Source organism: Leptopilina heterotoma, unplaced genomic scaffold (assembly GCF_015476425.1).
Source record: "Leptopilina heterotoma isolate Lh14 unplaced genomic scaffold, ASM1547642v1 Lhet_191, whole genome shotgun sequence".
Classification (NCBI taxonomy): domain Eukaryota; kingdom Metazoa; phylum Arthropoda; class Insecta; order Hymenoptera; family Figitidae; genus Leptopilina; species Leptopilina heterotoma.
Genome location: NW_025110910.1, coordinates 215,054 through 238,148, shown reverse-complemented (window position 1 = coordinate 238,148; position 23,095 = coordinate 215,054). Strand labels below are relative to the sequence as shown.

The 23,095-nt window shown below is 24.5% G+C and overlaps 3 protein-coding genes and 1 long non-coding RNA gene across 5 annotated transcripts; 1 reads left to right on the top strand and 3 right to left on the bottom strand.

Annotated features, from left to right (window-relative positions):
• Positions 1 to 21: 21 nt before the first annotated feature.
• Positions 22 to 7,529, bottom strand: LOC122500760. The gene is made up of 16 exons (XM_043609847.1): positions 6,991 to 7,529; positions 6,467 to 6,749; positions 6,204 to 6,389; positions 5,923 to 6,119; positions 5,597 to 5,750; positions 5,189 to 5,506; positions 4,874 to 5,012; positions 4,582 to 4,740; positions 2,271 to 2,490; positions 1,861 to 2,143; positions 1,599 to 1,784; positions 1,318 to 1,514; positions 998 to 1,151; positions 581 to 898; positions 318 to 456; positions 22 to 199 (listed from the first exon to the last, which is right to left on the bottom strand). The coding sequence occupies exons 1-16, from the start codon at positions 7,198 to 7,200 to the stop codon at positions 34 to 36; spliced, it is 3,309 nt and encodes a 1,102-aa protein (XP_043465782.1). The 5' UTR covers positions 7,201 to 7,529; the 3' UTR covers positions 22 to 33.
• A 487-nt stretch (positions 7,530 to 8,016) lies between these two features.
• On the top strand, positions 8,017 to 11,142 carry LOC122500851 (neuropeptides capa receptor-like). Of its 2 annotated transcripts, none has more exons than XM_043609977.1 (5): positions 8,017 to 8,452; positions 9,516 to 9,606; positions 9,838 to 10,040; positions 10,228 to 10,470; positions 10,751 to 11,142. In XM_043609977.1, the coding sequence occupies exons 1-5, from the start codon at positions 8,083 to 8,085 to the stop codon at positions 11,029 to 11,031; spliced, it is 1,188 nt and encodes a 395-aa protein (XP_043465912.1). In that variant the 5' UTR covers positions 8,017 to 8,082; the 3' UTR covers positions 11,032 to 11,142. The 2 variants fall into 2 exon arrangements, with proteins under 2 accessions (XP_043465912.1, XP_043465913.1); XM_043609978.1 differs by having other exon boundaries at positions 10,228 to 10,465; positions 10,751 to 10,922.
• A 1,245-nt stretch (positions 11,143 to 12,387) lies between these two features.
• Positions 12,388 to 17,082, bottom strand: LOC122500850 (sulfhydryl oxidase 2-like). The gene is made up of 3 exons (XM_043609976.1): positions 16,722 to 17,082; positions 16,159 to 16,411; positions 12,388 to 13,933 (listed from the first exon to the last, which is right to left on the bottom strand). Exons 1-3 carry the CDS (start codon positions 16,981 to 16,983, stop codon positions 12,736 to 12,738), a joined length of 1,713 nt encoding a protein of 570 aa, XP_043465911.1. The 5' UTR covers positions 16,984 to 17,082; the 3' UTR covers positions 12,388 to 12,735.
• A 350-nt stretch (positions 17,083 to 17,432) lies between these two features.
• Positions 17,433 to 19,675, bottom strand: LOC122500849. The gene is made up of 2 exons (XR_006301517.1): positions 19,315 to 19,675; positions 17,433 to 17,611 (listed from the first exon to the last, which is right to left on the bottom strand). It is a non-coding gene; the product is annotated as an uncharacterized LOC122500849 (long non-coding RNA).
• Between the last annotated feature and the right edge of the window lie 3,420 nt (positions 19,676 to 23,095).

Genomic DNA, 23,095 nt, shown 5'->3' with positions numbered 1-23,095 from the left:
TTGCTCTTATGCCCATAAGTGCCTTAATTTAAATTATGGAAAGACTTTATGATAAATAGGTTTCCACACATTCCACGATTTCTCTTCGTAATTTCCTTCAGCCTTTAGCTCTTCAGTAATATGAAGACAAACTTTTTGATTCGAATTATATGGAGACCAGTTGGACGTAATTAGATCATTAGTCTCAGGTGTTGGATTCCTAAATAAAAGCAATATTTTCAAAGTAACTATTTATATATAATCCTCGGAAGGGTTTTCCTTCCTAACATCCTCGGATGTTAGGAAAACATTTCCGAAAAATTTTTGAATATTCTTACCCAGTTCTTGCGAAATCTGTCCACATCTTAGTCATACGTTGCATTATCAAATAATCGATTGTACCACTTTTAAGTTGCATGTTTGGTTGAAAAACTTTCATGTAGAATAAAATTGTGAGATCGTCAGAATGAGAAGCACCTAGAAGGGTATTTAATACTTTTAGTATTTATATTTTCCTAATTGTATTAATTAATTTTTAACAGCTACTTTTAATTAAAAATATTATTTCAATGAAGAAATTTAATTTTAATTCCTTAGTTACCTTTTATATTCAAGTTGAAAAACATTTTAATAATCGAAATTTCCGTATTATAGGAATATTTATACAAAAAGGTTGGTGTTGCTTTTTGAGATTGTACTTCTAGTACATCATAAATTCCGGCTACAAAGTTCCAATCACTTTCGAATTGAATAAAACTCTCGTCCTTTAAGTCTATTAGCGTATTTTCTTTAAAATAAAAATTTCTTACATCCTTGCATAAATTTGAGTCGAGGGTATAGTTGAGATGAAAATTTTCAGACAGAATATTTTGGAAATTTTCGTTGAGATTCTTAATATGATCGTTAACTCCAGGATAACCTAAAATTTGATAAAGCATATTGTTACAATTTGTTTGGGTTCCGTATTTTTTTTCGGGACAAAAAATTCATGCTGGACAAAAAATTCAAGTGCATATACCTAATTTCGGAATTCCTTCGTGGGAAGTATAGCCAATAATTACGGGAACATTTATTCCATTTTTAATCATTTCGTGTAGTGGTCGTGGTAGGACCGGATTAACACTTTTATCATCAATCGTTGGAATAAAATTGTATCGCATTTTAGTTACAAACTAAAATAAAACAAAGGGAATAATTAACTACCATTATCTGGTTAGCAGAAGATGATGATGATAATGATTATTATTATTAATCTAGTGTTAGTTATCTAGTTAGCAGATGATGATGATGATAAATCTAATGCTAGCAAATGATAATGTAACAGATTGTCATCTTTACAGTTGGGAAAAGTCTTCTTTCGGTTTCAAACAGTTTCTCAATTGGAACGGTTCGTAGAAATTCAGCAATTTCAGCATTGTTTGACGAAGTAAATCCTAAATCACTCGAAATTTTCCTAGCGTACTCCTCATTCGACTTTGATGAACACCAAGGATTCGTACCAGCTCCACTTTGCATGATCGCTTTGTGGAATAGTCCTAAAAAGATATTTACGATTTGCTAGACATTATACCCAAATGGACAATTCTTTAAGAACAAATATTTTCGGGAAAATTAATTGCCTTTCGCCAGAGGGGAAATACTGAGGAGATGAACAGACACTGATCCTGCACTTTGACCAAAAATGGTGACACTATCCTTATCACCACCAAAGGCCTCGATATTTTCCTGGATCCATCTTAAGGCAAAAATTTGATCCTTCAGTCCTTGATTACCGGAGCAACTCTCGACACCCATGTTTAAAAATCCTATAGACAAATTTGACAACATTTGTAAAATTTTAGACAATTTTTAATTATTCCAAAGGATCATTAATTTCGTTACCTAGAATTCCCAATCTATAGTTTAATGAGACGAAAACGACATCATGTTGAAGGAAATAGTCTGGTCTGAATTCATCGAAGCTTCCGGAACCAATCAAAAAAGCTCCTCCGTGTATCCACACCATAACTGGTTTTTTTCCTGTTAAATTTTTTGTTGCAATATTAAGGTAAAGGCAATCTTCGCCACCAACTAATTTTGATTCGAACACGGAAAATTGAGCTGACATTCCTCCTTCGATTGTTGCATCTCGAACTCCATTCCAAGCTTTTGCTGGTTGGGGATCCTTTAAAACAAACATTTATAAAAATTATAAAAATAATTCAATTTTCTTTACTGCTGAAGAACATAAAAATAATTTTACTACAAATTCAGAAAAATTATCCCATGGCTAAATGAATGATTATTCTTACTTTAAATCTCAATTCTCCGATTGGAGGTTCAGCGTAAGGAATGCCGCTGAAGGAGATAAATTCTCCAAAATCAGTTTCGACTGATGCTCCCTTAAGGGTACCCTGTTGAATATTAACCGTATGATACGAAGTGGATGTTGTCCCTCTCAATGAGTACAAAAGTAGAAGAAAAATATTCAAAATTGTAAATTTATCTAAAGACATTCTCATTTTGCAAAAACTTTATTTGAAAAATGGTAAAAAATGGTGAAACAGAACAACTTTGAATGATTTTAATATAATTATTCTTAGTACAGCTTCAAATAATAAAATTAAGAGATCAATGTAAGAAGACAAAGAACTGAATCGATGCTGAAGCGAAAAATCCTTGTAACTTTGTATAAAGCGAAAAATTAATAATACACCTCTGAATAACAGGAAGTCAGGACCATATTTTTATTCAATTACGTAGGAGCAAAGCACCTTGTTAGATTAAATGGAAAATTATGGGCTGTGGTTACTTTTTATGAATTGTGAATTAAATTAATTTGGATGACTCAGATAATTAATAGAATTGTTCTAGTCATAGTGCAGGACCTAGAAAAAATATTTTGACTAACAATTGTAAATAAACAGATTATAAAGTTCACTTAAAAAATAATTAATTATTCGCGTATATATATGTCTGTTGCTGCGCAAATGAATATTATATTTTTTTGATAATTAAAATTGAAAATGTGTATCGACAATTCTATTATAGTAATAGAACAATGACGTGTTAGCCATTCACAAATTCTATCAAAGAGAAACCAAATTTTGAGAATCAGTACTCGATCCGACGTTGATTAGCTTAGTTGATTGTATTTATTGTAACTTATATTTTATTTGGAAATTGTGTGTTTAAATTGTTATAATTTTATTTAATTTTAATTCAAGAAACTGTTGCTATCTAGGAATGTGAAGTAAAAAATACTGTGTTTTTGAATTAAATATTATTTAATTAATTTATGCAACTCAATATATTATAAACAACTTATTAAAATCGTTGCTTTGTGTAGTTCGTTTATAGATTATTAATAATTAATAAACTGTGAGTTGTGACAAATGTGATTTTGGATTACTTTACATTCCCCGCCAATCAACAAAGAAATTCTAAGTGAATTATATTTCTATGTCTTTTTATTAGATTGTTCAATGCCTATCAATTGATTTGTCTTCATTAGCTGGAGGAGATGATATTAGTCGGCGAACACCACCAAGCAACGCCTTCTTTTTTCTATCAAAACCATATAGCTGTTAATGTTTAAATATTCTTCTAGTCACGATATTTCTTTCATTCTCTTTCGAAAATAAAAAAGATGGTCTTCCTTGACCTAATTTGCATTACTATTCTTTTCATATTCTTCGGAGAATAATCTCTTAAGCACAAATGAGATAGAAATTCTACCGAAATTCCTAAAATTACTTTTCGTTCTTAAAAATCAAAATTATTTTATTCACTTTGTGAAAAGTGGGCATTGTCATATTTATAACATTTGTCTAGTTTTTATCCATAATTCCATACCCAACCCAATTAGAACGTCTACAAATTTTTTTACAACAAAAAAGGACCTCCTGAATAAATTTTGCTCCCAGATACGAATGTGGTGAGATGTCATCATTTTTGGGAATTAAATCTATTTAAGAATAGAAAATACGGTACAGCCATCGTAGTAACGCACAGCGCGCAGGCGGAGAGAGACTGACGTCGCGCACGAGCCAAGCGCCGCTTGCCTTCTCCCCACCACTCGCTCTGTAGCAGCGCGTGGAGAGGGAGTAGTAGGGGGATGGCAAGGCCTATATAAGCGCCGCGCTGAGTCTTTTCACTCAGTTCGTCTACCGTCTTGGCTCGAGGTGCACTTCTATTTAACAGGAAGCGAACTCCATCCTGAATGCCTAGCATGCAGTAGAGGAGCCCTTCCCATGTAATACAATAAAAGGAGGGGAATTATTATTAGACAACTTTTTTTTATAATTAACGCCTAAATTATTAAACACCAATTTTATTTCAGGGCAAAGTTCGAGTACGATAATTACAACAGCGGATAACTGTAAACCAAATACATTTGCGAAAAGTTCGAACTGAAATAAAGAAGTCAATTAAATAAACTTTAAATAAAATGTTATATTCCCTAAACATCTACTTCCCTAAAGTCGTTAAAGTTCTTAAAGTTAAGGAAAGGTAAAGTAAGAAATAAATTGAATTAGTCTGGAGAAATATTTTTTTATAGTCTAAATAGAAAAACCCTTTTTTTGCTTTAATGACCATATGTGCCTTAATTGTAATTATGGAAAGACTTTGTGATAAATAGGTTTCCAAACATTCCACGATTTCTCTTCGAAATTTCCTTCAGCCTTCAGCTCTTCAGAAATATGAAGACAAACTTTTTGATTCGAATTATACGGAGACCAGTTGGAGGTAATCAGTTCATTAGTCTCAGGTGTTGGATTCCTAAATGGAAGCAATATTTTTAGAGTTAATAAAATTATTGTATCTATTTATATATAATCCTCGGAAGGGTTTTCCTTCCTAACATTCTCGGATGTTAGGAAAATATTTCCGAAAAATTTTTGAATAATCTTACCCAGTTCTTGCGAAATCTGTCCACATCTTAGTCATACGTTGCATTATCAAATAATCGATTGTACCGCTTTTAAGTTGCATGTTTGGTGGAAAAGCTTTCATGTAGAATAAAATTGTGAGATCGTCAGAATGAGCAGCACCTGAAAGAGTATTTTATACTTTTTGTTTACAAATTTTTAAAAATAAAAAACTACTAAAATCTGTTCGAATTTACCGGCCCTCTAAAGATGAATTGTATTAATTAATCTTTAACAGCTATTTTTAATTAAAAATATTATTTCAATGAAAAATTTTAATTTTAATTCGCCTTAGTTACCTTTTACATTCGAGTTGATAAACATTTTAATAATCGAAATTTCCGTATTATAGGAATATTTATACAAATAGGTCGGTGTTGCTTTTTGAGATTGTACTTCCAGTACATCATAAATTCCGGACACAAAATTCCAATCACTTTCGAATTGAATAAAATTCTCGTCCTTTAAGTCTATTAGCGTATTTTCTTTAAAATAAAAATTTCTTACATCCTTGCATAAATTTGAGTCTAGGGTATAGTTGAGATGAAAATCTTCAGACAGAATATTTTGGAAATTTTCGTTTAGATTCTTAATATGGTCGTTAATTCCAGGGTACCCTAAAATTGAATAGATTTTATTATTACAAATTTGGATTTCTGTATAGTATTTTTATTTTTGGAAGGCTGGACCAAAAATTAAGTGCATACCTAATTTTGGAATTCCTTCGTGAGAAGTATAACCAATAATTACGGGAACATTTATTCCATTTTTAATCATTTCGTGTAGTGGCCGTGGTAGGACTGGATTAACACTTTTATCATCAATCGTTGGAATAAAATTGTATCGCATTTTAGTTAGGAACTAAAATAAAACGAAGGGAATAATTAACTACTATTATCTGGTTAGCAGAAGATGATGATGATGATGATAATGATTATTATTATTAATCTAGTGTTAGTTATCTAGTTAGCAAATGATGATGATGATAAATCTAATGCTAGCAAATGATAATGTAACAGATTGTCATCTTTACAGTAGGAAAAAGTTTTCTTTCGGTTTCAAACAGTTTTTCAATTGGAACGGTTCGCAGAAATTCAGCAATTTCAGCATTGTTTAACGAAGTAAATCCTAAATCAATGGCAATTTTCCTAGCGTACTCGTCATTCGATTTCGGTGAACACCAAGGATTCGTACCAACTCCACTTTGCATGATCGCTTTGTGGAATAGTCCTAAAAAGATAGTTACGATCTGCTAGACATTATACCTAAATGAATAGTTCTTTAAGAACAAATATTTTCTGGAAAATTAATTGCCTTTCGCCAAAGGGGAAATACTGAGGAGATGAACAGATCCTGATCCAGAACTTTGACCAAAAATGGTGACACTATCTTTATCACCACCGAAGGCCTCGATATTTTCCTGGATCCATCTTAAGGCAAAAATTTGATCCTTCAGTCCTTGATTACCGGAGCAACTCTCGACACCCATGTTTAAAAATCCTACAAAAAAAATTTGACAACATTCGTAAAATTTTTAACAATTTTTAATTGTTCCAAAGGATCATTAATTTCGTTACCTAGAATTCCCAATCTGGAGTTGAGTGTGACGAAAACGACATCATGTTGAAGGAAATAGTCAGGTCTGTATAGATCGTAGCTTCCGGAACCGGTCATAAATGCTCCTCCGTGTATCCAAACCATAACTGGTTTTTTTCCTGATAAACTTTTCGTTGCAACATTAAGGTAAAGGCAATCTTCGCCACCAACTAATTTTAAATCGTACATGGAAAATTGAGCTGACATTCTTCCTTCGATTGTTGCATCTCGAACTCCATTCCAAGCTTTTGCTGGTTGGGGATCCTTTCAAACATATTTATAAAAATTATAAAAATATTTCAATTTTATTTACTAAAATAAAAATTCTTTTGCTATTTGGAGTAGTGTGGGGTCGAATTCGATTTGGAATTCCCCTTTTGGGGCACTTAGATTACTGCTGAAGAACATAGAAAAAATTCTACAAATTTCAAATTTCTTTTTAAATTTCAAATTCCATGCAAATTCATAAAAATTGTTCCATGGCTAAAAAAATTATTTTTCTTACTTTAAATCTTAATTCTCCGATTGGAGGTTCAGCGTAAGGAATGCCACTGAAGGAGATAAATTCTCCAAAATCAGTTTCGACTGATGCTCCCTTAAGGGTACCCTGTTGAATATTAACCGTATGATACGAAGTGGATGTTGTCCCTCTCAATGAGTACAAAAGTAGAAGAAAAATATTCAACATTGTAATTTTATCTAAAGACATTTTCATTTTGCAAAAACTTTTTTTTTTGAAAAATGGTAAAACAAACAACTTTGAATGGTTTTAATATAATTATTCTTAGTACAGCGTCAAATAATAAGATTAAGAGATTAATGTAAGAAGACAGAAAGAACTGAATCGATGCTGAGGAGAAAAAGCCATATGTAACTTTGTGTAAAGCAAAAAATTAATAATGCATCTCTGAATAACAGGAAGTCAGGACCATATTTTTATTCAGTTACATAAGAGCAAAGCACCTTGTTACTTTTAAATGGAAAATTCATTGGTGAGATGAAAAAAAGGAGTCAAAACTCTTAAAAATTTAAAATAAGGAAGCAGATTACTTTTATAATTTCTTAAATTGACAAAAAAGAAATATATTGTTTAAATTTTTTAAAAAGCCCATAATTTTCATTTTTCTTTTTTTTTGAAAAAATTGTCGAAAAAAAGTAAAATTGACTATTTTTGTCAAATTTAAAATCCCCTTTTTTTAAAGAAATTTACTTTTTTGCAGATTCACGCATAATTATAAATGTTCTGTTAAACGCTTATATTGAAAACTGTTCATTAACGTTCTAATCACATGCATGCAGGAAATTAGAAATGATATATCTTTATATGAAAAACAGACTCAATTTATCATTTCAGTAGAATTATTATCATTATTATTTTCTAATACCTTGTTAAACACAATGTTTCTGCATTTTTACGCAACAGTAGTGCCTTTCAATGAATCTCGAATACAGTGTGTTAAAAAAAAAATTCATAAAATACAGTTTTAATGTTAAAAAAATATTTTTCCACTATCATTCGCATTTTCGAATATAATTATAAAATTAATGAATTTAATTAATTATAATTATAAAATTTATATAATCTTTAAAAAAAATAATGACAAATGAAAATAAAAAAATTAATTTTTCGCAAATCTTTGGCATTAAAAATGAGACATTTGAATATGAATTGTCAATTGTTCCAGCATGGGAATTTGCTGGAACAGTTCCAGAATTAGAAAATATGACTGATGAGCAAATAACAACTTTGGTGCATTTAAAGAAAGGACTAGAGGATGTTTTAATTGATCATGTGTTCTTTGATGTTGCTGCGCCTTTGTCATTACTTTATTTGGTGGTTTTGATCTTAGGTGTTACAGGAAATGTCATTACGTGTGTAGTGATAATTAAAAGTCCATCATTACGAAATGCGACGAATTATTATCTTTTCAATTTGGCTGTTTCTGATTTAATTCTCTTGATTGTTGGTAAAAAATTATTTATTATTACTGTTTTTATTTTTATTTATTATTAATTGTATCTCTACTTTCACTTTCGTTTTCACTTTCACTCTCACTTTTAAAGATGTATTTTATTTTCTCTTTAACTTTAATTTATTTTCACTCTCACTTTAGCAGAAATATTTTTTACATTCATTGTCACTTTCATTTTCACTTTGACATTTTATTTTCACTATTCATTTCACTCTTATTTTCACTTTCATTTTGACAGATTTTTGCCGATTATTTTCACTGTTATTAAAATAGATTTTTATTTTCACATTCATTTCACTTTCATTTTTTTAAAAATGAAAATAAAAATCCGTCAAAGTGAAAATGAAAGTGAAAATAAAAATATAACAAAGTGAAAAAAAATTCTATTAAGTGAATGAGAAAATAGAAGAGAAAATAAAGTACTAACTATAAGTCAAAATTGCTGTAAAAAAATAAAAAATAAAATTCTATCAAATTAAAAATAAAATTAAAGTGAAAATAAGGAGTATACATTAATTACGTGAGGTGAAAATGAAAATTTCATTTTAACTGAACAAAGAATATTTAGTGCCATATGCGCGAAATCAGGGCTACAGTTTACGTATGTAAACATACTTCACATGTTTTTAATGATTTTTAATCGTCTAAAAAAAATATTTTATTTACATTGAAGCTTATACCTACACATTGTAGGGATGTATAAATTCTTATAAAGAGAAACAATTTTAATTAATATAAAAAATATATAATTGTAATTGAACAAAGTGAAAATGGAAGTGAAAGTGAAATTCTATCAAAATGAAAATTATAAAGTAAAATTGAAATCTAACTTGAAAATTAAAGTGAAAATAAAAATTGATGAAAGTAAAACTGTAGAGTCAAGATAAAAATGAGAATAAAAGTTTTTTTGAAAATTTTTTTTAAAAATATTTTTATTTACGTTAAAAATTATTTTTTAAGTATAAAAATTATGTTAGGGAAAATATTAGAAAATATTTATTTATACCATCGTATCTCTCTCAATGAATTACATTGAAAATTTTTATTTTTATTCTAGGTATGATTCTTGATTTTAAAGTTTTATGGAAAAAATATCCATGGATATGGGGACTTGCACTTTGTAGAATTCTTCATTATTTATACAGCGTGTGAGAATTTATTTAAATTTTTGACATCTTTAATTAGTCCAATTTATCAAGTATTTTATGAAAACAATTAGAAAAAATAGTGACCCAACTATCTATATTTCGACATTTGAATGATTTAAGGTTGTTTTTCCCGTAGCCGTACAAGCAAAAATCGACCTAAATACTAAATTTTCGACTTTTATTTTGTACTACCAGAAAAATAATACAATAAATGATTAATTATATTTTTAGAGCCTATCATGTATCAGTATTGACAGTATTAGCATTTTCCTTCGAACGTTACCTGGCAATTTGTCATCCACTACGATTAAATAATATGAAAAAATTAAAGAGACCTATTGGCTTCATACTCGTTTTATGGATAATTGGATCAATCTTTTCATCAAATCAACTATTTCGACGTTTAACGAAAACTGTCTTTCAATTCTCTTCTGGTAAAGTTGATCTATTAATTTCACAAATACTCAAAAATATATATCATTTATAAAAAAAAAAAAAATCATTTTATTTTGATTTTTATTTTAATTGAATTTTGGTTTTTTTATTTAATTATTTATTTATTTTTAATAAGTTTTAATTTTATTTCAGTTGAATTTGAAATATTTTTTTTTCATATTGCAGATTTAATCGTTGATCCAGAAAAGCTCATTGATTGCGAGTTAACCTACAATTTAAACTTACTTATTCACAATCATTTGGATTTTCTACTTTTCTTCGTCCTACCAATGTTGGTGATTATTATTTTGTACGTAAAAATAGGAAAAAAATTACGAGACAGTTGTCGAGTGAAGACATTAAATTCTGGAAAGAGCAGCAGTTTCACACGACAATTTCAAATCAGAAATTCATCAATCAAGATGTTGAGTATGACGTTCAAACTTTTTTTTTTTTCATTGCGTGGCTAAAATATTTTATTCCATCAAAATCGAAATATTTTATAAACAATTAGAAACTAAAAATAGAAAAAAAATAATAATATAATAATAATAATTTTTTTTTATTATAGGTAATAACAAAATGAATACAAATAATAATAATAATAATAATAATAATAATAATAATAATAATAATAATAATAATAATAAAAATGATTTTAAAAAATGGGAATGAAAATTAAATTTTCTTTTCTTTTTTAATTTTACAGGAGTTGTTGTTGTAGTGACGTTCATATGCTGGGCACCGAATAATATTATTTTCATGGCAGAACAAACTGGAATAGTTCAATCCCTGGATTATGTAATTTATCACTGGGTCATGTTTCTTTCGAATTTATTTTTCTACGCCAGCACCATTGTTAATCCAATAATTTATAATTTAATGAGTTCTCGTTATCGCGAAGCCTTCAAAGAAATTTTTCATGGCAAGCGAGAGATAACTTCCACGAAGATCAAAGTCAAGTGCACAACAATGGAAAGCAATGTTTAGAAGGTACTATTTTTTAAAACTATTTTTTTTCAATTTTTTTAAAAACTATTTTTTAAAACTATTTTTTCAAAATGATTTTTAAAACTATTTTTTAAAACTATTTTTTCAAAATGCTTTTTAAAACTATTTTTTCAAACTATTTTTTCAAAATGTTTTTTAAAACTATTTTTATTTCAAAATGTTTTTTAAAACTATTTTCAAAATTACTTTTTAAATTTATTTATTTTTTACTATTAAAAAAAAAAAAGAAAAAAAAAATTACTTGATTCAAATAAACGATTACTTGACTGTTATCAAAATATAAATATTTACATGAATCAAATAATTTTTATTTAAATCAAATAACTTGTATTTAAATCGATAAATAATTTCTGTATTTAAATTTTAATTGAATAAAAATTTTATTAAATATAAAAAGTAAAAAAAAATTTATTTTTAAATTATTAATTTTCTAATTTAATAAAATTTGAATAATAAAAACTTGTTAAAATTACAAATTGGTAATGTTAATGTTACGTCACCGTAACCTATTTTCAATAATTATAATAATAAAATAATAATAATAATAATATGTAGAATAATAATTAATAATAATAATTATTATAATAAAAGTCAGTAACAAAGATTGTTATTTACATATTATTATAAATAATAGATAAATATAACAAACAACAATAATAAACAATTATAAATTGTAATATTAATATAAAAAAATTAGTAAAAAATATATATAATAAAATAATAATAAAGTAAATAATTAGATAATGAAAAATTAAACAAAATAAACTATAATATTCTCTGTAGATTTTCATTTCACCTTCTAATAATGTTGGGTTGTCAAGATACAGGGGAACTATTTTTACTACAGAAAAAAAAATTCTTTACTTATAAGAACCCAATATAGTAACATTTTTAAAAAGTTTCTTAGGAAAAATATAATTTTTCAGTTAATTTAAAATTATATAATACTTAGAAAAATTTTCTTTAAATAAATTGATTTCAAAATGTACCAAATTGAAATTTTGGAAAATTATAGAACTTTTTGAAGTTTCAAATAATTTTTATTAAAAATAAAAACTCAGAAGAAATTAAATTTTTACAATTTTATTTAATTTTTTTTCAAATTAATTTAAATTTTTTAATACAATACACATAAAATATATTATTTAAACCAAAAATTCTGTATTAAACAAAATTTTTTTTATAATATTGCTCGAAGCGGATATCAGAATTATTTTAAATGAAAATTCTTTCTTTCTTCGAATAATTGAATTCTCAAAAAAACATTCTGATAAATTATTAAAAAATAAATTTATAAAGCGAAATTATAGTTAAAAATTTCAGAAAATAATTGAATTACAATTTTGAAAATAATTTAATTTTTTTTAAGGGCATTTGAACCATTATCACGTCACAATTTGTAAGAAGCATGGGGTTTTTAAGCTGTGACGTCACAATGATTCAAATGCCCGTAAAAAAAAATTTTAAAAACAAAATTAAAAAAAAAAATTTTTTTAAGGGCATTTGAACCATTATGACGTCACAATTTGTGCAAAGAATGTGTTTTAAAGCTGTAATGCCATAATGGTTCAAATGCCCATAAGAAAAATTAAAAAAAAAAAATTTTTTTTTAATTTTTTAAATAAATTTAAAAAAAAATTTTTTTAATTTTTTAAAAAAATTAAATAACAAAAATAGAACAAATTATCGACGATAGAAAAACATATACGGAGAACTATTTTGCGATGCTTGGTGATAATACAATTTCTTCGCCTCCAAACTAGATCCATAAAAATTAACCTCACTTGAACTGTACTTTTTCTTCAGGTACATCAAAACATTGCTCTCAATCCAATTATTATCCCCATCTCTACACGATGGACAATCATTTATTGAGGGATACTGAATTTTTTTATGCTCCGGATCCTCAGTTGCATCGCCAGCTAATCTTCGATTAACTTCATTGTGTGCCCTCCATAACCAAAGAATACCCTCGTCCTTATTTTTAACTTGAAAAATTTCATTTTTTTCCGCCATTTGCAAAAAATGACGAGAACATTCGGCGCAGCCAAAGAAATTTTTCACATAACCATGCATTGCTTTTAAAACTTTTCCAGAATCTTCCTCTTTGTCCATTTTTGCAAAATTCACACTCAACAAATGAAACATTGTCCACAGTCCACAGGGATAACCTCTATAAATATTAGTACTTCCCCTACAACCGATCCATTCATCATTTCCTGAATAGATCGTTGGTAGTCGATTTTCAAGTTCTGAGGAGAATCTCCCGAAATTCTCACCGGTTATAAATTTTAAATTGCTGATGGATTTTTGAAGACTTAATAAATAGGTGGTGCCATTGCTCTGCATTGGAAAATAAGAGGTTAGAATATTAACGTAATTCTTCAGTGCTGACATTTTTTCTTCAGTGATAAATCGACTCATGGGAATTTCGTGCTTTAGTGAATAGCGAAGAGTTTTTTCCAAATCAAGTTGAAAGAGAACGTCTCCGAATTGTTGGATTTTTGGATCTGGGGATTTATGAATTTTATCATCCACTGGTATCGGGGTTTCGGAAACTTTTTCCTCGTCCACTAGGTTCGTTAGGTCGATGTTTGTCATCACTCCTAAATTTTGAAGTTTGTCTTTTATCAATTTTTCAATTTCGTCACTACTTGTTGGATTGTTGATGGTCATTGTTGTTTGGGAAGCGTAACGCTGGAGAAAAATTAGTGTCAATGCGCTGTTGTAAGTCAAGGCTCTTCCAATATGAATTTGGGGAGTTATGGGAAAATTTAAAATTACACTTGTACCCAGAATGGATCCTGGATTTTCGAATATGAGAACTATGTGCTTCACATTGTCGTCGACGGTTTGCCAAATGTTTTGAAGACTCTGTCCACTGTTGGAGAAAAAAAATATTTTAATCAGTAAAATTCAAAAAGGTTCAGAAAAAATTAATTTTAAAAAACTATCAAAAAGTAGTTTTAAGACTGAAAAAAGTAGTAAAAAAGTAATTTTAATAATTTAATAATAATTTAATAAAAAAGTAAATTCTACTAAAATTTTAGAAAATAATTAAAAAAATCACAGAAAAACAACATAGTAATTATTAAAATTCAGAAAGAATTCGTACTCGATAATTAATTTTAAAAAACTATCAAAAAGTAGCTTTAAGACTAAAAAAAGTAGTAAAAAAGTAATTTTAGTAATTTAATAATAATTTAATAATAATTTAATACACAATTATTTAATAAAAAAGTAAATTCTATTAAAATTCTGGAAAATAAAATAACAAAAAATCCTGAAAAAAAGTGAAGACTTAATTTTTTATAATTTCTAAATTAAATAACATTTAAAAATAATTTTTTCAAAATAAATAATTAAATACCTATTTACTTTTCCAAAAAAAATTAAAATATTTTAAATCATTATCATAATTATCGAAATTCAATTATTTCTAAAAATTTCAATTCTTCCAAAATTCAATCCTTTTTATCTTGAAATTTTTTAAGTTCTTCAAAACTTTAAGTATTTTATTAAAAAAAATTATTTACTTATATTATTATAGTTTTACAACAAATTAAAATTTTCAAAGATTTAATTCAAAAATGCTTTTGAAATTTAAATATTTCTAAAAATTTCCTCTATAACGCTTCAAATATTCAATTATTATGTAAAATTTTAACTGAAATTCAATTTTAAATTAATGTTCATATTAGAAAATTCTACGAGAATTTTAAAAATACAAAAATAAATATCTAATGAATAATTGAATATTTCTTAAAATTGAAATTTAATTAATTAATTGAATTCTTGTAAAAGTTTTATATATTGTTTATGAAAATAACAGATAAAAATAACAAAAAATTTGTAAAAAGAATTTCAGTGGAAATTTTATTATTTATAAAAAATAATAATTGAATGTTTGCAAAGAATTTAAAAAAAAAGAATTTTTATTTTTTTAATACTTTGGATAAATTTTTTATGAAAATGGTAAATACTGAAAGTAATTGAACTTCGAAAAAAAAACATCGTAATATTATTAAAGTTTTCGAAAAAATTGAAATTATCAAAGATTTTAATTCAAAAAATCTTTGCTATTTAATTATTTCTTAAAAATTAAAAAATTTCTTATTTATATGAAAATAATGAATAAAAATTTTAAAAAAATAAAATTGTACTGAAAAATAATTGAATTCTTAAAAGTTTATCACAATTTTTAAATTAAAAGTGAATTCTATGAAAGAAATTTTCTTAAACTTTTAAAAAATAATTAAATTCTATTATAAGAAATTTAATTCAAGTTTTATTGAAAATAATTGAATTCTTTTGAAGAATTTTAATAAAATTTTTAAAAATAATTGAAATTCTGAGATGAATTTTATTAGATATGAAAAGAATTGAATTTTTCCAATGAATTTAATTAACATTTTTAAAAATAATTCAATTTAATCAAAAATTCTATTTTTATTGAAAATAATTGAATTCTTCCGAAGAATTTTATAAATTAAAAAATAATTGAATTTTCGCGTCAAATTTTATTAATTTTTTTTTTTTAAATAATTGAATTCTTTTGGTATTATTGAAATATAGTAGATATTGAAAATATAATTGAATTTCGATAAATTTTTGAAATTAAATTAAATTTCTAAGAATTTTATGGAATTTTTTGAAAATAATTGATTTCTTTTGAAGAATTTTATTAAATTAAGAATAATTCCATTTTTCGTGGAATTTATTAAAAATTGAATTAATAATAATTGAAGTCCTGAGATGAGATTCATTAGATATGAAAATAATTGAACTTTTGCGTCGAATTAAATTTTATTAAATTTTATTAAATTTTTCAAAAAAATAATTGAATAATTGAAAATAATTGGATAACTGAAAATAATTGAATAATTGAAAATAATTGAATTTAAATAATTTACTATTTTGGGTAAATGTTTTATTAAAATATCAAAATAATTGAATTTCGAAAATTTTTTTTAAAATAATTGAATGGTTTGAAAGAATTTTTTTAAAAGTTTATTAAAATTATTTGAATTGTTTCTAAGCATTTTATTTAATATTTTTGAAAATAATTTTTTTATTCCAATTATTGCATATATATTTGAAGTATACCTGTAGGGAATGAAATTTGGCCATAAATAGCCACGTCCTTCTTGCTTCTCCGTTTCCAATATGTTGAGTAAAACCTTCTGCATACTAGCAACGTCATTTTCATTCTCAACTGATAATCCTAATGATCCGGGTCGAGAATTGGCCGAAAAAAATCTCAAATCTGGATAACGTGTGACTTGATTATTCCGGCAAATTTGACTATTAATGTCATTAGCACAATCTAAAGCTGCTACACGAACAATGCTGTTCAATTCTGAAATTTTTAAATTTGTTCAATTATTTTTAAAATCGTCATTACCTTATTAGACTCTAAATATGTGAATCACGTTAAATTTTTAATTCTTAAATTTTTACAGTTTATTTTGATAATTTTGGAAAAAATTTAAAACTTTTCTGAAAATCAGAGAACAGTCAGGTGAATATAAAGTTAAATTTTTTATAAAAATACAGAGTAAAATAAACAACTTTTTCGATTTTTTGAAAATATTTTAAAAAATTTTAAAACACAAAAAATGATATAAAATTTTTAATTCTATAATTTTAATGTTTTTTATAAAAAATACCTTGAACACTTCGAGCAAAAGTCTTCCAAATCGGCGTATATCGAATACAATGTCCACACCAATTACTGTAAAATTTAACTATCCAACTGGAATTGCTGTAGTAAACGTGCGAATAAAAATTATAAGCATTAAGAATCACTACTTTGTCATTAGTATTATACAGTCCTTCACTATATGAATTCACCGATTTTGTAGCAAATAAAAATAATAAAAACACTTTTGTTAAAAATACAAAATTTCGTTTCGTTATTTTTAATTCCATTTTGAATTTTTTAAATCCGAAGAGATTTGTAAATTTTTTTTATTTAGGAAAAAGAATATAAGCCTTTCCTCTTATACTGTTGAGGAACAACTAAAGTATTATATTGTAATTAATAACTAGTTGTCAGATGTCGTAAATAGTCTATTCACATTTCTGTGACATGACAATTACATTGTATTCAAAATTTAATTATTTGTCTTTATTGTTATTCTTGACTGTAAGCATTGTAGCCTAATGAGTTAATAACTATATCTGATAATAGAGGCAAATAATTATATTAGAAAAAACATATTTAAAAAAAAACAAAATATTTTATGAAATTTTTTAATTTCATATAGATTTTCCAATGAATTAAAAAAAATCCAGTTGAATGCAAAACAGAGTTTTATTTAAATATAAAAATGTTTAATAATAATTGAAGAATTTGGTTGAATTAAGAAAACTTTTAGTGTTATATCAATGCATTTATTTTACATCGACTTGAATTTGGAGATTAAATACAAATTATTATACAACAAAATCCTTTACTAATGCAGCATATTAACGGTTTCAATATGTACCATAATGAAATGCTTAAAGTCAACAATTTCAATATCTTTGAAATTGATGTCATCTTGAATAAATTTAGCTGAAAATAAAAAATATATTTTAATACAAAATATTACTTAATTTGTTTCTTGTTGACAGAAAATTATAATTTTTATTTAAATTTTCAGTTCAATATTTTATTTAAAATATATAATTTAATTATTTTTTTCATTTTAAAATAAAATGTTGCGGAAGGACTGAAAAATACTGGCAAAGCTGCAGTACTTTTTTTTTACATTTCCGATATGGTTTACGAGAAAACGAGACTTATCTCCAACAACTATTTCAAACATTCTTTTCGTATTACACTCATTTAGAAAGGCCGAAATTTTATCAAAAAGTGCTAAAGTAATATTAAAATTTTTAAATTTATTAATAGATTCTAGTTGTAGATGTTCGACAATCTTTATAATAATATTAACAAAAATTAATTATTCCTGAAGTTTTTTTTTTTGGAAAAATTTTGCAAAATTTTAATTTTAAAAAATTTTGATTGAAAATTTTTAAGTCGTACTTTTTGACAATGATACTTTCAGTTGAATATTGAACTCTCATTTAAAGAATATGTTATCAACAAACTTTTAAATAGGTAATTAAAATCCTTTTGAATAACATTTTTAAGAATAGTTTCATTAGAGAAATTAGATTAAAATTCTATTAAAAATAATTGAATCTCAGTAAAAAAGATTTGATTGAATTTTATTAAAATTTTTGAAAATAATTAAAATTTTGCCAAGAATTTTATTAAAATTAAAATTTTTTTTTTTGAAAATAATTGAATTTTGGAGAAAAATTTTATTATTCATAAAAATAATTGAAATTTTGAACAGAATTGTTTTAAATTTTTGACGCACAATTGGATTTCTGCGAAGAATTTTATTACTTTTGAAAATAATTGAATTCTTGAGAAGACGAATTTTAATAAAATTTCTTTTTAAATAATTGAATTCTTTTGTGAAATTTCACTGAAATATGATCTATTAAAAATTAATTGAATTTTAATAAATTATTGAAATTAATTGAATTTCTAAAAAGAATTTTATTACAATTATTTTGTAAAAAAAATTGAACGGTTAAAGAGAATTTTATTAAAATTTTTGAAAAAATTTAATTAAAAAATCTATTGACAATAAATTATAGGAAGGCTTTTTAAAATAATTGAATTTCTCTGATGAATTTTAGTAAAATTTTTAAGAATAGTTACATTTTTCGAGAAATTAGATTAAAATTTATTGTATTAAAAATAATTGAATCTCTGTAAAAAAATTTGATTGAATTGAAAAAATTTTTTGAAAATAATTGAAATTTTGCTAAGAATAATTGTATTAAAATTTTTTAAAGTAATTGAAATTTTGCCAAGAATTTTATTAAAATTAAAATTTATTTTTGAAAATAATTGAATTTTGGAGAAAAATGTTATTATTTACAAAGATAATTGAAATTTTGAAGAGAATTTTTTTAAACTTTTGACGCTGAATTGAATTTCTGCGAAGAATTTTATTACTTTCGAAAATAATTGAATTCTTGAGACAAATTTTAATAATATTTTTTTTTTTAAATTGAAAATATGTTTGAAAAAATTTAATTAAAAATCTATATTGACAATAATACTTAAATTCTAATAAATAAATTATAGGAAGGCTTTTTAAAATAATTGAACTTCCAAAAAAATAATTGAATTGAAATTTTGAGAAATAGGTATTTAAAAGAAATATTTTGAGAAATATTTAAGATTAAACTCACCGCGAATATTATTCCTCGCAGAAAATCTCAAAAACAAATTATTTTTTTCTTTTTAAAATAAAGAAGCTTTAGGTCGACATTCAAGTCGCTTGCTCAGAGTTTTAAACTGTACTGAATAATTCCCCGGTAGTGACGCAAACGAATATGCAACTTAAGGGTCCGTTCATGGGGGAAAATATGAAACAAAGGATTTTTTTATCAGAAGAACATTCACCTAACAGAACATACATTCCTATAAGCTGAAAATATTATTTTCGTTACGAATTTCCAATACATAAAATTCTCATAAATTGCTTCTCATAATGCTCCCTCTAAATTTACCAGAATTTCATTAATAAATCGTTGTTTGTTGACAGAAAATTATAATTTTTATTCAAATGGAACTTGAAATTTGTTTTAAAATGTTGCAAATAAAATTCTGTACCAAGAAAGAAATTTAAAAATTTAATTTTTCATTTAAAATATAAAATAATAAATATATAATAATAAAATGAAGAAGTATCTTAAACTTGTTTCTTTTATTTTTAAACAATGTTTTTTGTAAATTACAATTTTACACGGACAATGTTTAGAAAGTTAATAATAATTTAAATAATCGAGGAACATTATAAATATAGAATATAAATTAAATTTATCTTGATAATATCAGTCATATAACTTCCGGATAATATATAATTTCATTCCTGGAAGTAATAGTGATAAGTTTTTTAATTCTTAATCTCTTTGCAAGTGTTTCATTACCTACCAAAAATAAAATAGAATTAAAATATAACCAAAAAAATGTTTCTCATCCTGTCAATCGGATTTTAGTTAAAAATAAACCAAATTTTGCAATATTAAATTTATGTCAAGTCTGATTTTTAGGTCAAAAGAGAATTCTTTTTTATGTTTAGGATTATTTATAATGTTTATAATTTTTATAATTGTTTATAATTCATTATAATTGTTTTAAATGTTTAAAATGTTTACAAATTGTTTATAAAGTTTACAATTGTTTAAAATGTTTATAATTGTTTATACTGTTTATAATTGTTTATAATGAAATGTATACATTATTTGATATTAATATGTTTTGTAATAATGATGATGATTTAAAACAAAAAAAATTTTTTTTATAAAATTTTATCTTTTTTTACAAATCTCTATTAATATTTTTTACATTTTATAAATTCTTTTGCAAAATTTGTTTTTTACAGTACATTTATTTCTATAAAGAATACACAATACAGAAGGAATACAGAAACAATATCATATTTTTAAATTGCTTTAAAAAATAACGAGCAATAATTAAACGTTGAAATAATTTTTCCAGAAAATGAAATAGAATCATTTTGTAAAAAATATTTTTAAAGTAACTAAACAATGCCGTTAATAATTGCGTGATAATCTAGAAAAAAACACCAAATTTATGGTGTTGGTGCTATTACAGCCGCTGAACAGAGCGACATACATGTTGCGAATGCAGAATTGCAAGCCGTAAGTGCTGGGATAGCTGCTATTTGTGCCCCAGGCACTGTCCCAAAAACAGCGCCAGCCGCTGAGAAGCATGCAGTTACGGATATTCCGCAACCTGCATAACAAATTCCGGCAGCTAAAGGTCCTGCCATTGTCGTACAAGTGGTCAATGTTAAAATCAAAAAGATGCTCAAGAATTTATTATTCGCCATTTTTTAATCTGCCTGTAAATAAAAAAATACTTCAGACAACAAAACAACATTTTTTTTTTATTTTAAAGACATTTTTATTTATATTACCTACATTAAAAATTTTTAAAAAATTGTTAAAAATTAAAAGAAAATTAAAAAAAAAATAAAACAATTTTTTTTAGATTAAAAAAAAATATTTAATTATATTCCTATGCCCAGACTTATATTTAACTAGATTATAATAAAACTGCTGATAAATTTAAATACATATTTTTTACCGTAAAATATTTTTTATAAATACTGAAATATACTTTTTTTAAAAAAAAAAGTTTGAAGTATAAAATTTTATTTTGAAGTATTAAATTTTAAATACTATTTCTAAAAATTAATAAATATAAAAATCTTTCCTTTCCTGCTATCTAGAAAATTATAAAGAATAAACTATAATCCTTCTGTAAAATAAAAAAATATTATCTCGGGGTTTATAATAATTTTAATAGATAGAACCGAGCACGTTAATTAATAGTATTAAAAGTTTTCCAGATATGATGCAATAATCACATTGCGGAAATATGCTAAAAAATATTTTTATTAATTTAAAAAAAAAATTCTCTAAATTTGAATTAGTAAAAAGCCCACAGGTTTACAATAGGGATATTTTTTTTTTACTAATTTTCAGACATAAGTGTTCACTACAATAGTTTAGTTAAAAATAAAACTACTAAATAAAAGAGTGTTTTAAATTTTACTAAATAAATTTTAAATTTTACTAAATAAATTTCAAATTTAACTAAATAAATTTTAAATTTAACTAAATAAATTTTAAATTTTACTAAATAAATTTTAAATTTTACTAAATAAATTTTAAATTTAACTAAATGAATTTTAAATTTTACTAAATACTAATTTTTAAATACTAAAAATTAGTGGATATTCTTATTAATATGTAAATCTATGGTTCAATTTTCGCTAATTCAGATTTAGAAAGTGCACATAATGCATTCAATTTTTTCTAAGAGTCCTTTAGTAATCTAATCTTTTTTATTATCAATTTTGTAATTTTCCATACCTCTAGATCTAGAAAATAGTATTATATGACTAATATAAGCTTTTCTAAAAAAAAAATAATAATAACAATAAACAATATCTGTGGGTAATAAAAAGTAAATTTTTGCGCAATAGTTTTTTCAAAAAGTAGAGAATTTTAATTGAACAAAAAAAGAGGAATTTACCAAAATTTTGAAGTTTAAATAAATAAATATATAAATAAATAAATAAATATACGTTATTATAAATAAAAAATAAACACATAAAGAAAATAAAAAATAATAAATAAAAATAAAAAAATTAATAATAAAAAAAATAAAAAAAATTAATAAATAAATGAAAAAAATTATTACATTATTAATATTGTATTGTAATATATTACATATTTGTTTATTTTTATTTAAAAGGTGACCTTGCGAAGTTACATTAAATAATAAGTATACAAATTCACCGCAGTGGTCGAAAAAGTTTTGTTATTTTATAAATAAATTATAAATTAATTATAAAACAGAAATAAATACATTGTTTAAAATTATTTTTAATCACCTATATCAATTTTTTTATAATATTTTTTTCTTAATAATTAGGATTTGAATAAAAGTAAAAGAAAATAAATATAAATAATTATTAACAATTATTATTATTATTGTTAAAGAGATCTATTTCTTGCTTTTTTTATTGTTTCCCAAAATATTAATGATTTGAAAATTAGTATAATAATAAAAATAATAATAATAATAAGTGATAAAATTAAATAACAGGATCAATATAAAATAAAACATGAATAATAAAAACACGAATACATATTTTTGAATATAATTATATTTTATATAATATTGCGTTGCTTAAATATGAAACTTACCAAATAAAAATTTTTTTTTTCAAGAAAAAAAACAATAATAATTAATTTTCACTTTCTTTGAGAGTTTAAGAAAATTTTAAACACTTTGGAGCTGCAAATCCGTTTAATAGCAGCGTAATACTGAAAGGTAAGTAAGAAATTTTCTGTTGAATGACTTTTATTCATTCAACAGAATGTTTCTATTGGCTTCCAGCATTTGTTTTCAAAATTTTAATTTGAAATATGA